The sequence below is a fragment of the Acyrthosiphon pisum genome, chromosome A1 (genome assembly GCF_005508785.2).
Source record: "Acyrthosiphon pisum isolate AL4f chromosome A1, pea_aphid_22Mar2018_4r6ur, whole genome shotgun sequence".
In the NCBI taxonomy this organism is placed as follows: domain Eukaryota; kingdom Metazoa; phylum Arthropoda; class Insecta; order Hemiptera; family Aphididae; genus Acyrthosiphon; species Acyrthosiphon pisum.
The window spans coordinates 18,659,847-18,673,463 of record NC_042494.1 but is presented as its reverse complement, the minus strand read 5'-3'; the positions used below and the strand labels follow the sequence as shown (position 1 = coordinate 18,673,463).

Sequence of the window (13,617 nt, the reverse complement as noted above, 5' to 3'; positions counted from 1 at the left end):
ATAAATAAACTTACACTAAAGTATATAATACGCACCCAAGGGTCAGTGCACAATGATCATTCTACATAGGACTGATTGTAATAAATTCGAAGACACGGTCTATAGAGTAATATTTTTGTAATTTGTTCTTCCCTCTATTAATGTGGCGATTTAATTAATGCTTAATTGTACTTAATAAAGAGTTTCATTTAAGGTGTGGTATATCACATACAACATATACTGGTGAGTATTGCTTGTTAAGTAAGTCGGGGAACAGTGTACACAAAATGTTTATGCTCTATCATAAAAATACAACTTTTTTTTTATGAACACTTTATAGATATAACACCGACGAAGGCTTTATTTAAAATGTAAGTATTCGTGTTAAGTATATTATATACTTGCGTAAAAAAATAAGTAGGTAAGTACGCAATTTCAAAAGAAAATTATATACAGTTATCAAATTTAACTCATGGTAAAATGAAACAAGACAATGTTGGTTGATGGTAAGTAGTATATTAGTATATTAGTATTAGTATTAGTATTCTATGCTATATTATACGTTTAATTTTTTACTAGTAGGTGCCTAGCTCATACCTACCTATTGTTATATTGCGTAAAAATCAAAAGGTTTGACAGTCCTTATACTCTTTTGATAGTTTCTAATAATTACCTGTAGTGGCATAGTGCACTTAAGTCTTAAATTATACTATACTAAGTTTAAATTATAATGCGTATATCTAAACCTATATATTATTACCGCTAACACCTATAATACCTATCAGTGTTATAAATTATAATATATTACCGAAGCGGAAGCTTATACAATATAGTAAGTTATTAATCATATTATATATATTATTATGGGTATTATTATTATTTATCATGATAACGCTGTATATATGAGTCAAATGGCAACTGGTAAATTAATATAATCTACAAAATTATTTCACCGACACAACATTTTATAACTTAAATTATACGCCTATTTCCTATTGAATATCCTTGAATGTGCCTATAATATGTATACAAAACGTGTCCAACCTACATTATTTTATTAGCCGATTGCAGAATATTGGCGTATATAGGTATGAGGAAACTCCTTTGTGTATTTATGTATACGACATTATTAATACTCCCGGGTGGCGAGAATAAGTTTGAATTATTAAGGTACTTAGATACTTATTGAGTCAGTATAGTAGGCACTGACTACAACTGTAGTAACAGTAAGCCCATTTAGGAAGGATCAATATAATATCTAAAGATAAGACTGTGCGGGATATTCTTAGACTGAAATATAGGATAGGATAGTTGTTATCTCGATAAGTTGCCCTTAATTTTTTTATCGAACGTTTGAGAAAGGATGTGGAGATTTACGATTAAAATTTTTGTTTATAAATGGTTGCTATTGGTTACAGCTTATACAGTACCTATTATTATAATTGATTATTTTAAAATATTTTTATGCAATAATTATTGATATAAAAGATTTTTCAAATTAATTTCTAAAAGTAGGTATATATAGAGTTGGCATTTTAACGGGCGACAAAGTGCACGGAACCAGCAAGTAATATAATGTATATTATTATAGTCCCAGTGTATGTAGGTTTTGAAAATCACAGCTATATAATATACTATATAGCATATTACTTACCTATATGTCGTATAAGCCTAACGGCTAACCCATACAAGATTGCCGATGCAGTAGCGTAACCGTTTGACCGGTACAATAATTTGCTGTCATTAAACCTTCTTCGACCTAGAAAAACAGCCGCATTTTTGTTTCCACGTACATTTTACACATTTTAGTGCGTTAATTGCAGATAGGCATACCTATTATTTAAACATATCGTCAATATATGCATCATAAACCGACCGAACGATCTGATATCCGTTTAAAAATTCACACTTAGAGAATTTATCACATATAAACTATTTAAATACATATCAATAACTCGAACATTTATCTTTTGTATAATATTGACATATTATGGATAATATTATATTTTATCACGATTATGGTAAATCTATTTAGGTACTGTATAATATATAGTTACGGTTTAAATTCATGATACTAAAGTATATTTTGACTGCGGATGTATATAATAAATGTGTCCTGCTAAATCAAATATAAATTTAATCACGTGAATGTCGTGATGTATTATATTTTAAATTAAACATTTAAACTCTCTAAGCTGCGTGGTTCTAAAAAACAGCACGGGTGCTATTTACAATGTGCTTGAACCTATAGGTTAATTTTGTTTTAATTTTATAACTAATACATTAATACCTATCCTTTATTTATAAATAATATTATCACATACATTCATACAAATAGATATAATATATAAATATATGCATATAATAATAACATGGTAAAGAAATACGCGTTAAAAATTAATCGTATAACATTATGACTGACTAACGTATTTTTTTCCGAATAATAGGTACCTCTATGAGCCCCTCATAGGTAGAATATTATAATTATCGACTAGTACCTATATAACAATAAATTATAACAGTAGGCTATGTTTAGGTCTGTATACTCAACGGATATAATATAATAGGTACCTACGTTATGTCAACTTTAAAAAAATCTGGGTAAATACGGTGAAACATTGAAGGTTCGTCGGAGAAATCGCCAACTGCGTGTAATGGCAATACCTATGGACATAATATTAATATAATATATTATGTGTGCGCGTAAAACGGTACAGCGCAGTGGTCGGCATTAAAACTTTTTAAAAGCAAGCCGCGCTTGTAACTCAATAGGTATACATAATATTATTTTCATATTGTACATATTATTGTATTGTGATCACATGTAAAATTACCTAATGTATACCAAACACGCAGCGGTGCACGCCACAGGTTGCAATTGCTCATGGAAATATAAATAAATATGTACCTATATAGTTTAAACTTTCAATAATTTCTATCCATATAGCAAGTACGCCTAGATCGCATAATAGCCTATATATTATTTTAATGTACATATCGTTATAATTTATATGATATTTGAAAGAGTCCAGTCCTTGGAACAAAGGAATATGAACATAATATGTGTACGGTGTTATAATAATGATATGATGTTATATGTATTATATTAGTATATTGGATTTAACTCGGCGCACAATAAAATTATACGGTATAACTATATAATTTTTTTGTACGAGTGCATAATAATATATAGGTATTATAATAACGATAAAAAATAAGTCTCTCGTCCGCTGCAGACATACAAATATATTACCTACATCGTTAGAACAAAATATATCATATTTTGAAATTACGATATATTACACCTATAATATTTATTCGATATTATAAATTATTATATGACGAAATGTATATTAAACGAGGAACTCTACGATTAAACTACGCGCACGTATACAAAATTATAAAATGAAAAATTAATTCTCGTTCAATAAGTAGGTATACCTACCTTATTCTTTTGATATTAAATTATTCCATTAAAAACATTGTTGTCTACCGTGTTACATAATATAGTTTGCATTGCCATTAAATTAGGCTATCTATATCAATAGAACCACGTGGAAACTTGACAACGCTCGAGGGCGTATATCATGTATATTGAAATAACATAATGGGCACTATACTATAATATGTCTATGTGTATGTATTAAAATTAGATAGTACCTAACAATGAAAGATTTTGTAATGATTTATTTTTTATTTTTCTTTAATATTGCTACAGTAGGACTATAACTAATAATACCCTCTATATAATTAGTATTAAGTACCTATCCGAAATGTGTATTGTCTGTACAGAATTAGTTAGGTACCCATTTAACAAATTAAGAATAGTATTTTCAATTTATCACATTATTATAATACTATAAAAAAATAATACTATGGAAACCTTTATGAAGTGTACAAACGATTTCGTATGTGCTCTAGTGCTCGAATATGAAATATTATTTATCTCGTACGAAATGATAAGATTATAGTAAATTTATTATTATGCAACATTAATGATTTACGAATATTTTGTACTATAGATAATATTATTATAACACTATTTCTAAAATGAGGATTTAAATGTGAAAAAGACAAATCTTGCATCTTTCGAAGACCAAACCTTGTTTACTATTAATACTTAATAGTAATAATTATTAATTTTTGTTATTATTATTTTTACTTTCTCGCTGATCAAATAAAAATAAATTTATAACATAATATTTTACATAAAATTGCCATAAACGCCTAGAATTTAATGTAGCGTGTCGTATTAAAATTTTTAACAAGTATTTTCGTCTGTAACCTTGCCAAATATTCGTATTCCAAAATATGAGATATTATGGAAAGTCGTAATAAATCAAATTAAATTTAAATGTATTAATAAAATATTATAATATCTTATGCATTGCCCATAATGGGCGTATGTGGTAAGTAATAGGTACAAATCGTACCTATATGCAAAGGTGGGATTTTTAAAAAAATAAAGTTAAGTTAAAAAGTTAATTTTTTTTTAACTTTGTAACTTATTAACTTATTCAGTTAAAATTTGTATTGTTGTAACTTAACTTTTTATAGTTAATTATCATTGTCGTGCAGTTGAGTTGATTTTCTTTTCGTGTCACGCGTAATCAACTAGTCAATACTGATAGGTTGACTCTTTTCGATTAAGTTCATTTATTTACAAATTATATATCATAATAATCTAATTTTTGATTATCTAACAAAATGTAAAACGTCTTGGTAAATGTTTGAGTATTAGGGAAGTTTACGTCTTCAAAATATTGTAACTCGACAAAAAATGAATTTAACTGAGTTAATTTAATTTTACTTTCTATCTTAACTTTAAACTTATCTAGTTAAATTTATTTTTGTTAACTTTTAACTTAATTGAAGGCAATTTAATTTAATGAACTTAACTTTCCGCACTTAATAATTTTCATTAATTTGCCCACATGATGGACTCAAAACACAATATATAATACATGACAATACAATAATAATATCGTCATTCGCCATTCGGAAAAAACTTTTACGGCAGTGCGTGCAGCGTTTCGGTTTTAGACGCGCTGACATTTAAATAAGGACATTAAGCTCGGAATTTCGTAAGGCCTCGTTCGTTATGTACATAGGTACAGCTATATAGTATTGCTGTAGCTGCAATGCATATACCATATATCTATATAAGTCAGTATTGAACTCGAAACGTCTCTCTATGTCTATTTAAAATAAAACCAAACGCGTACACGCACATACGGTATCGAAACACCGACTAAAGCCGAACACACAATCGTTATAATACGACACGCGTATAAAAAGTCCTAACCTACCTATATAATAGTATAATAATATTATGTGTAAGTGTATAGTATTTTTATACCCGTGCACAGTATATGCATGTTAATATAATATATTATATTATAATATAGGTATATATAATATTATAAAGGTAGGTTTGATGTGTAAACACAAGTACACAACGCAAATACAATATATATACATGTATAGTCTAAATATATATATATATTATATACTGTATGTAATGTGTATATGATAATAATAATATATATATAGTATTACGACGTTCACTATAATATTATTATAAACTATTGCGTGTGCAGTGTGCACTGTGCAGGTATATAGGTAGTGAGTAGTGACACCGCCTCTGTGCGGGTGCAGGTTTTCTAAACACAATAGATCTAGTTTTCGCAGAGCTGTACATAATATATTATTATTATTATTATATATATATATAATAGTATAGGCAGGAAGATACAAAGAGGATACACAATACGCATATCGTGTGAATTTTTTCTGTTTTCCGCCGCGAACCGTAATAGTATTATGTCGTATTATTTACTACCGTCCATGTTTTATTGCGTGTTATAATATTAGGGATGTCGTTTTAATTTTTTCAATCGATACCTATCATGCATACTGCTTTATTATTATAAACACTATATATATTATAACAGGTCCGTGTTTAGTTACACTCTCGGGAGCGATGATATATAAATATATCAACATTATAGGCAGGCATACCTACACTATAACGTTGTATCGTCTGCGATTGGAGAGGACGAGTAATCGACTAGAGATCACACGTTTCATAGATATTTTTTCGACTTGCAGTAAAATAGCTATTTTATATTCATACACAACATATATAATAATAAATTTAAAATTTTGTTTTTAACAGTAAAAGCATATTTGGTTGCGTATTTTGATCAGAATTATTTTCTCGTTAAAATAATACTGCAGGCAACATCGTGACGTTTCGAATCATTTGCGATGGAAATTATAAAAAATATTACAATAATAGATTCGTATTTTACATACTATTACAATCGTTCAAATATACTATACTATACGATATTCCTCCAGCTAATTTTACCAGCACCTCGTCCTACCAACGATAAATGCTGTCATCACTCGGATGTGACGACCCCGTATACCTAATTTATACTTAAACAATTGATCAATCATAAAACAACCGCATTATAATATCGACGGAGAATCATATTTTTACAGTCACATTATTGTTATTTTGTCGCGTACCTCAGAGCCAGCGGTACACGATAATAAAATATACGAAGAGAAAAGTCCCGCGTCGCAATAATAATAAGAGGTGTCTGGGCGGTGGGGGCCGAAGACGTCCGACCTACTCCCGAGGTAGCCGGCTATAGGATTACACAAATACTCGTGCGGGCATTATGTTCCGAGACTATGAAACTTGTACATAGTTTGTGATATGTACCTACCTTACACCTCCGCAGCCGTCCGTCGAGAGCGGTCCGTGTGTACGCGAGTCTGTCGGCTTGCCAAAATTTTTCGAGAGCCAGAAAAAAAAATTCGCAACAATCATCGATTGACGATCGCGCAGTGCACACAGTTTGACGACGATATATTATATTAACCTACCATAACGTAATAATATACAATTTAATAGATCGAAGCTGTAACGCGTACAAGTCGACGTAAAATTATTATTAGAACAATATTATATACACCGCGATTTGTCGTTTCCCACATTCCGTTTTTACGCGATAATATTATAATATTAATATCGTTTGCGAAATCATAATTTATCGCAATCGCGTCGCCTCAGAAAATCGACGGAAAAATTGCGCGCGTTTTTCGAACTCAGTACTTCGTCGTCCGTCGTCGGGATCGCTCGGAACCGCTCTCGTAAAGTTATTCCATTACGCCAGCCGGTCGCCGTACGTCTTCTCGATCACTGAACATTTTAATATAGACGTAAGTGATTCATATATGATTTTATAGTCGGTTTTATATATACGTTTTATCCACAGACTGCTGGATTTACGACGATATTATTACTGTAATTTTGGATGGAAAAAAGATATGTGTGGAAAGTATTAAATAATAATATGATAGACATTGTATTATTAAATAATAAATAGGTATGGGTAATTGAATACCTACGGATATTTTTTTGGAGAAAACACATCTGCCATGGCACGATTTTACGAAGACGATAGTACACAATATTTATGACTATTGCCGAAATAATCTTAATTAAATGTTTTTTCCATTGTTATTACGTAGGTATAGCATAATAGTTTGCGCGTGAAAGTTTTTTATAAAAATTAAAATGTAATAAAAGATTTCATTTTTATTTTTTATTGTGTTTTGTTGTACACACAATTATAATTATAATTATTTTCATTTTTCAAAGTATAAATATACTATATACATTAACGAATAACTAGACATACCTAATCAGTAATCACTTCATAGCTATAGTTCATACAACATATTTAATAGTTAATACAGAATATATATTATTAGGTATCTTATCATTATTCTGCACGTTCCACGTGAATTTCGTGTTGATAGGTGTTATATTGATCGCAAAAGTGTGTAAAACATGTAAACACAAAATATTTTTGATAGCCAACCCAAAATCTTGTTGGTTACCGACATACCATATAATTTTATTTGTAATTAATGATCCAATCTGACACGTTAACTTTATATTTGATATGGTTTAAAAATTAATTTCTATACAACTTGTTCGATGCACATAAACATAATATAAAATATACAATTTAGTACACTAGTTTAGACTAATGTTACTAAATAGTAAATATTGATACAAATGGCGCGAAAACATATAATTGTGTTATCTTTATTTACAGGCGTGATTGAATAATAATAATTAAAAACTCGTAATTTAAACTAGCATCAAAACAATGTTTTTAGTGATATTATTAGTTTATTAAGTTAAACAAACACAATTTGAAATATGAAGGTTACGACGAGAAACGCTGTTATTTTGCATTTTATAAATAAGGCAGTTTTTAGAAACTTAACTAAACTTTTGTTTAGGCAAAAATTATTAACTATACTAAAAAGTGAAAATACACCATACATTACATTATATAATATATGCCTTATATATTATACCTAAATATATTATAATAATATATAGCATAATTTTTTTTTTTATAATTTATTATAATGATAGGTATTCAGTCCATTTAGAGATATCATTACAAAATCAATAAATAATAATTAATAATTAAAAGACAAAATTCACTTTTTGATTACAATGTACAACTCATGGTATTTGAACAATAATTATGATAAATACAGCAAAATTATGTTGTGCCTAAATGTTATGAAATTACAAAATGTAATTAAATTTTGGACCTTTTTTTGAACATGTCTCTGTGTCTGTACCTGTTATTACGGGTATAGACAATTACATTTTATATTTTTATCGAATACTCAAGACACCTTTAAATTTGTTTAGGTAACTGTTTAAACAACATTGATAGTTATTCTTACACAAATAATAACTACAAAATAGCTTATTTAATATTTTACTTAAAATTTTATTATACGAATAGTTACCAAAAGCCTGTAAAAATTAAGTTCATAACATCTTATAAATGTGTCTAATTTTATAAATACTTAAGAAAGCTTGCGGTCAAGGTTTAATGCGTGACAAATATAATGTGTTTTGAGAAAACTACAGAAGTTATAGTATGCATTAACATCAACATAATATTAAAAATCAATTTAATTCAATTAACTTTTTGTTTATTGTTCTTAATAACACTGGTGCCTACGTCATACCTAATATTATGTCGTAGAAAATTAAAATTTGTTAACATATTTTAACTATTAATACTTACGTACCTACTTAAAATATTTAAGTTGCATATTATATTTTTAACATAAATTATTGCTTTTTTTACAGTAGCTGCGATGGATTTTTCTAATAAAGCTGCAAATAACAACATACCACTCTCGGACGAAGTCTTAGAAGTTCTCGAGTCTCAATTTAATAAAGTCAAAACTCTTCATTCTACAGATTTAGAGATTATCGCAGCCGAATTGGGTGTCAGAGATAATGATGTTAAGGTAATATCAATATATTATATAAAATGTAATAATTTGACAATTTATTTCAGCATCATTAATAATTGGTTAAATAATTTAATTAATTATAAAGTTGCACTTAAGTCAAAATATATGTCACATCGCACATTACAGCTGCAGTATACTTGTAATATTATCGTACTATTAACCTACTTCAGGGTACTATGGTGTTTCAATTATACGCAATTGTGGCCAATCAAAAAATTATTAAAATACGTGACCATCAGTTTTAAGACCATTCATAGATTTAAACATGATTTTTATGGGTTTTTAAGAACAACATTGTTAATAAAAAGTGTTCATTCTTTTTGACGTTTGGATCAACCTTAAAAGTTGCAGGACAATAATAATATATTTATAATACACATAATTTTTCATCTAATAAATAAATATAGGAACAATATCAGCTATTACATTACTAGTTTTTACTATACATATATAAATAGTAGCTATGATAAATACATTTTTTAATAGAAATATATTTATGATTTTATCATAGTAATAAACATCTATATAACCGGCGTCCCATTGTTTACGACTGCACATAGGTACATTTATATTATAAAAAGTGTATTACGGAGTTAACTGCAGCAGAAAGATCAATGGGGAAATTGAGTAAAAACCACATGTGTTATGACTTATGAACATTTGAATTTTAGTTTTTAAGACATTCAGAGTTTTTGGTTACAGATAGTTAGAGTTGCAGATAATAATTACCTATACATAAAAATAATATAATAAAATGAATAATATTATTATTTACTTACGGTACCTATATGTACCTGATACAGTAAATTACTGTATAATGTGAATATGTATAATAATATGGTTATAAAAATTAAAATACATATGTATCTATTTTGATTTAACTTTTAGAAATGATTTAAATAAATAAATAATATATTAAAATTATCTAGTGATCATAATTATATGACTTATATCATTAAGCAAGTTGCAAGTGAAACAAAATTAATTCTGATGTTGATTATTAGGACAAGGATTACAATTATTTTCAATTCTATATAAAAATTAATTTTCTATTGTCTCTCAGTTATCAGTTATCACTCAGTACTGCAATAAAATAATACAATGGTATATTAAAAAATAAAATATATCACCTAATCAATCTGATGATAAAAATCTTTATACTTCTGATGCTCAATGTGTGTCATGACTTGTGCGTGGATGTTTCAGTTTTACAATTTTGAAACCTAATTTTATGAATGAGTTTTGAATTTTCTAATATTTATTTTACGTTTAAAAATAAAATGTAGACTAGCCAACAGTTTGGTGCCAATAATATGTACGTATTTACGTTTTTACTTATTTTTAGTTAAAATAAACTGTATAACATAATTCAAATTAGCAAACAAAATGGAATTTTTAATAAATTGGTAGGTCTATGTTTTAGTATATATTATAACCTATTACATTCCAAATTTTTATTTTGTTATTGTTACGCTTCAGTTTCTCCGACTAGTAGTAAACATTTATTGCACTTTAATATTTACATACCAAAATTCATATGAAATCTATGTTATAACATTTAGAAATGGTAAACATTACATTCTTGTAGCAAACATTGATTACAATTTTTAATTATTATTTATAATTTGCTAGAGCAAGGCGCGTATTACCCATCATTAGAATGTTTTAATTATTAATTTTGTATTACTTAGTAAACTGTTTAATAGTGATCATTCGATTTTAATTTATCTAAGTACCAGTGAAAGTGTAGAACACGCTAATATAACAAATTCGCTAAAAATTAAAAACTGATAAATATAAAATAAAATATTTGTGATACTCGAAATATGTATCAATTTTATAAATGAATCATAGTAATTTGTATCAATGTTTACACTCCCTTGTTCAGATTAATATCATCTGAAGTTTCTTATCGAAAACATAATTATTTTACATTTTTGCTGTAATTTTATTTGAAGCGTTAATAAGCGTTCTGCCTTTAGGTATACTAAAACCTGCGGGCCTGCAGTATTAAAAACGCGTTTCTTACGGGTTTTACCTGCTATATTAAATAAACGGAAATAAAGTTAACGATGTTTATTCATATTATATGCTATTAAAATTGTGAAAGGTTTAAAAATCTAGTTCGAAATAGTTCTATACTTCAACAGACATCTAATTTAAAAATCTTGAAAAACTAAAACCCAAATAATAAAATTAGATATATTAAAATTTAAAAAGTAATATTACAAAATAAAGTATTTAAACCAAATCATTTGAAAATTATTTTTTCAACTTTTTAACATTTGATCATATTATATTATTATGCACATATATTTATAAATTTAAGTTTGTGTTAATCATATTATATTAGGGTATTGTAGAATGCTGATGAACAGTATTGTTAAAATATATTATTTTCCCATTCTACACTTTAACGATATTGCAAAAACCAAGCCATCTCTCAAGTAAAAACTGACTACTCGTCAAATTTTTTTTCAGTATTGGTAGCAATAATTATTATTTACATATATTTGCTAATTATTGCTGTGTACTATTGTAAAATTGTAAATTGTAAAGTGTTTATGTTTTTTAGATGTGGTATACCAATCGTCTGGCGGCATGGAGAAGGAGCCAAGGACTCTCAGACTGTTTTGGGCAACTGTAAATTAAAAAAACACACCAACTAAAAATTATAATAATAATTACTATATTGTTCAAGTCGAAGTTTGTTATGCAAATACTACTATAGTGATTTTACGATTTATACTATGAAATTCGGTTAAGTTATATATTATTATTTTGTTTTGTATTTATTTAGTTGTTATTAGTACTCATTGTTTTATTTCGACTATTATATATTATTATGAGTATTATTATTATTTTACACTCACCGAACTTTCAATCATGATGAATATATTTCTAATAATATATATTATGTAAATTAACAAAACATTAATTACTATTATTTATTTCGATCACGTTCACATTTAATTTAGTGGTGTATAATATACAAATTGACGGCGTTCAATAAAACTATAAAGTGAAGACACACAACTATTAAAACATTTTCCTTGGTTTGTGATAATCTGCTTTGCCATCAAACCACGTGACATGTGCTGTTTTATGAGTTTAATCGTCGTATTTATTTAGTCAAGTACTTATACCTACTCCGCGGTACGTCTACTTACAACTTACGTAATTTTAATAATTATAGTTAACTATGACAGTCAAATTAGGTCTGAAATGATGATTTTCGTGAAGTACCTCGTGGAACTATATGCACAAATAATTGTTTTAGGAATAAAAGGTTTCTTTTATTTAAATAAATATAGTATTTGCATATTGCAAAGCAAACGTACTACGCACTTATCATGTAGTTTATTCCATAATATTGTTATCGTCCACGTACAGTAAAATTATTAAAATATCGACTAAAAATGTTTAAATAGGTACAATTATTTTTTAAGTTTAATGTATATGTAATGCCTCGGTATACCATGCATTGTTTTATCTTAATTTATACGTAAACGGTATAAACATTAATGTATAGGTACCGCTTATATAACAAGCACAAATATTTATTTAGGCACTAAACAATTTAGAGTTTTTCTCGTAATGCACACATACCACCGTTATTTCGAACGTTCAAAGTAAACAAAATATAGACACTCGATCGAGCCGGAAATATTACACAGAGAAAAAAAGAATAATGGGTATGATGTGATGTTATCCTAACATTACTTTTAACTTTTAAGAAAACGTTACACCTGTATACGTTTTTACAAGCGTACAAAAAAGCAAATTTTAAGGCCACAATGATCCATTTTACTTTGTTATTTTTAAAACTATAGTGAATTTACCTATTTAAAAATTTAAAATTTAGATAATCGTTCAGGGCATCTCCGAGACTTTAATTGATGTTTTAATCAGTAATCACGAAGTGTTTTAAATACGTAATTTTAATGTTATTTTAAAATTATCATTGATCGCATAAATCAACAAAAGTCTCAGAGACCCCTAGGTAATAATCTTACTTTTACATTTTTATAAAATTATACCAAATAAGTCAGTTCACTCCGGTAAAGCACGATTGAGCATAAAACGATTGAGCATAGAATATTTTATGCGATGTTGCCAAATTCACGTTGCCAAAATGTTGTAATTTATTATTTTCACGTCTTATTACACCAATTATTATGATATCTGACGCGAGCCGTGAGCCGAGCCCCTCAGCTTTATCAACAAAGTTATCGATTAATAAATTAGTTCCGGACTACT

The 13,617-nt window shown here is 27.7% G+C and overlaps 1 protein-coding gene across 1 annotated transcript; it reads left to right on the top strand.

Annotated features, from left to right (window-relative positions):
• The first annotated feature begins 6,671 nt into the window (after window positions 1-6,671).
• On the top strand, window positions 6,672-12,295 carry LOC100570516 (homeodomain-only protein). The gene is made up of 3 exons (XM_003241639.4): window positions 6,672-7,215; window positions 9,188-9,351; window positions 11,933-12,295. The coding sequence occupies exons 2-3, from the start codon at window positions 9,196-9,198 to the stop codon at window positions 12,002-12,004; spliced, it is 228 nt and encodes a 75-aa protein (XP_003241687.1). The 5' UTR covers window positions 6,672-7,215; window positions 9,188-9,195; the 3' UTR covers window positions 12,005-12,295.
• Window positions 12,296-13,617: the final 1,322 nt, after the last annotated feature.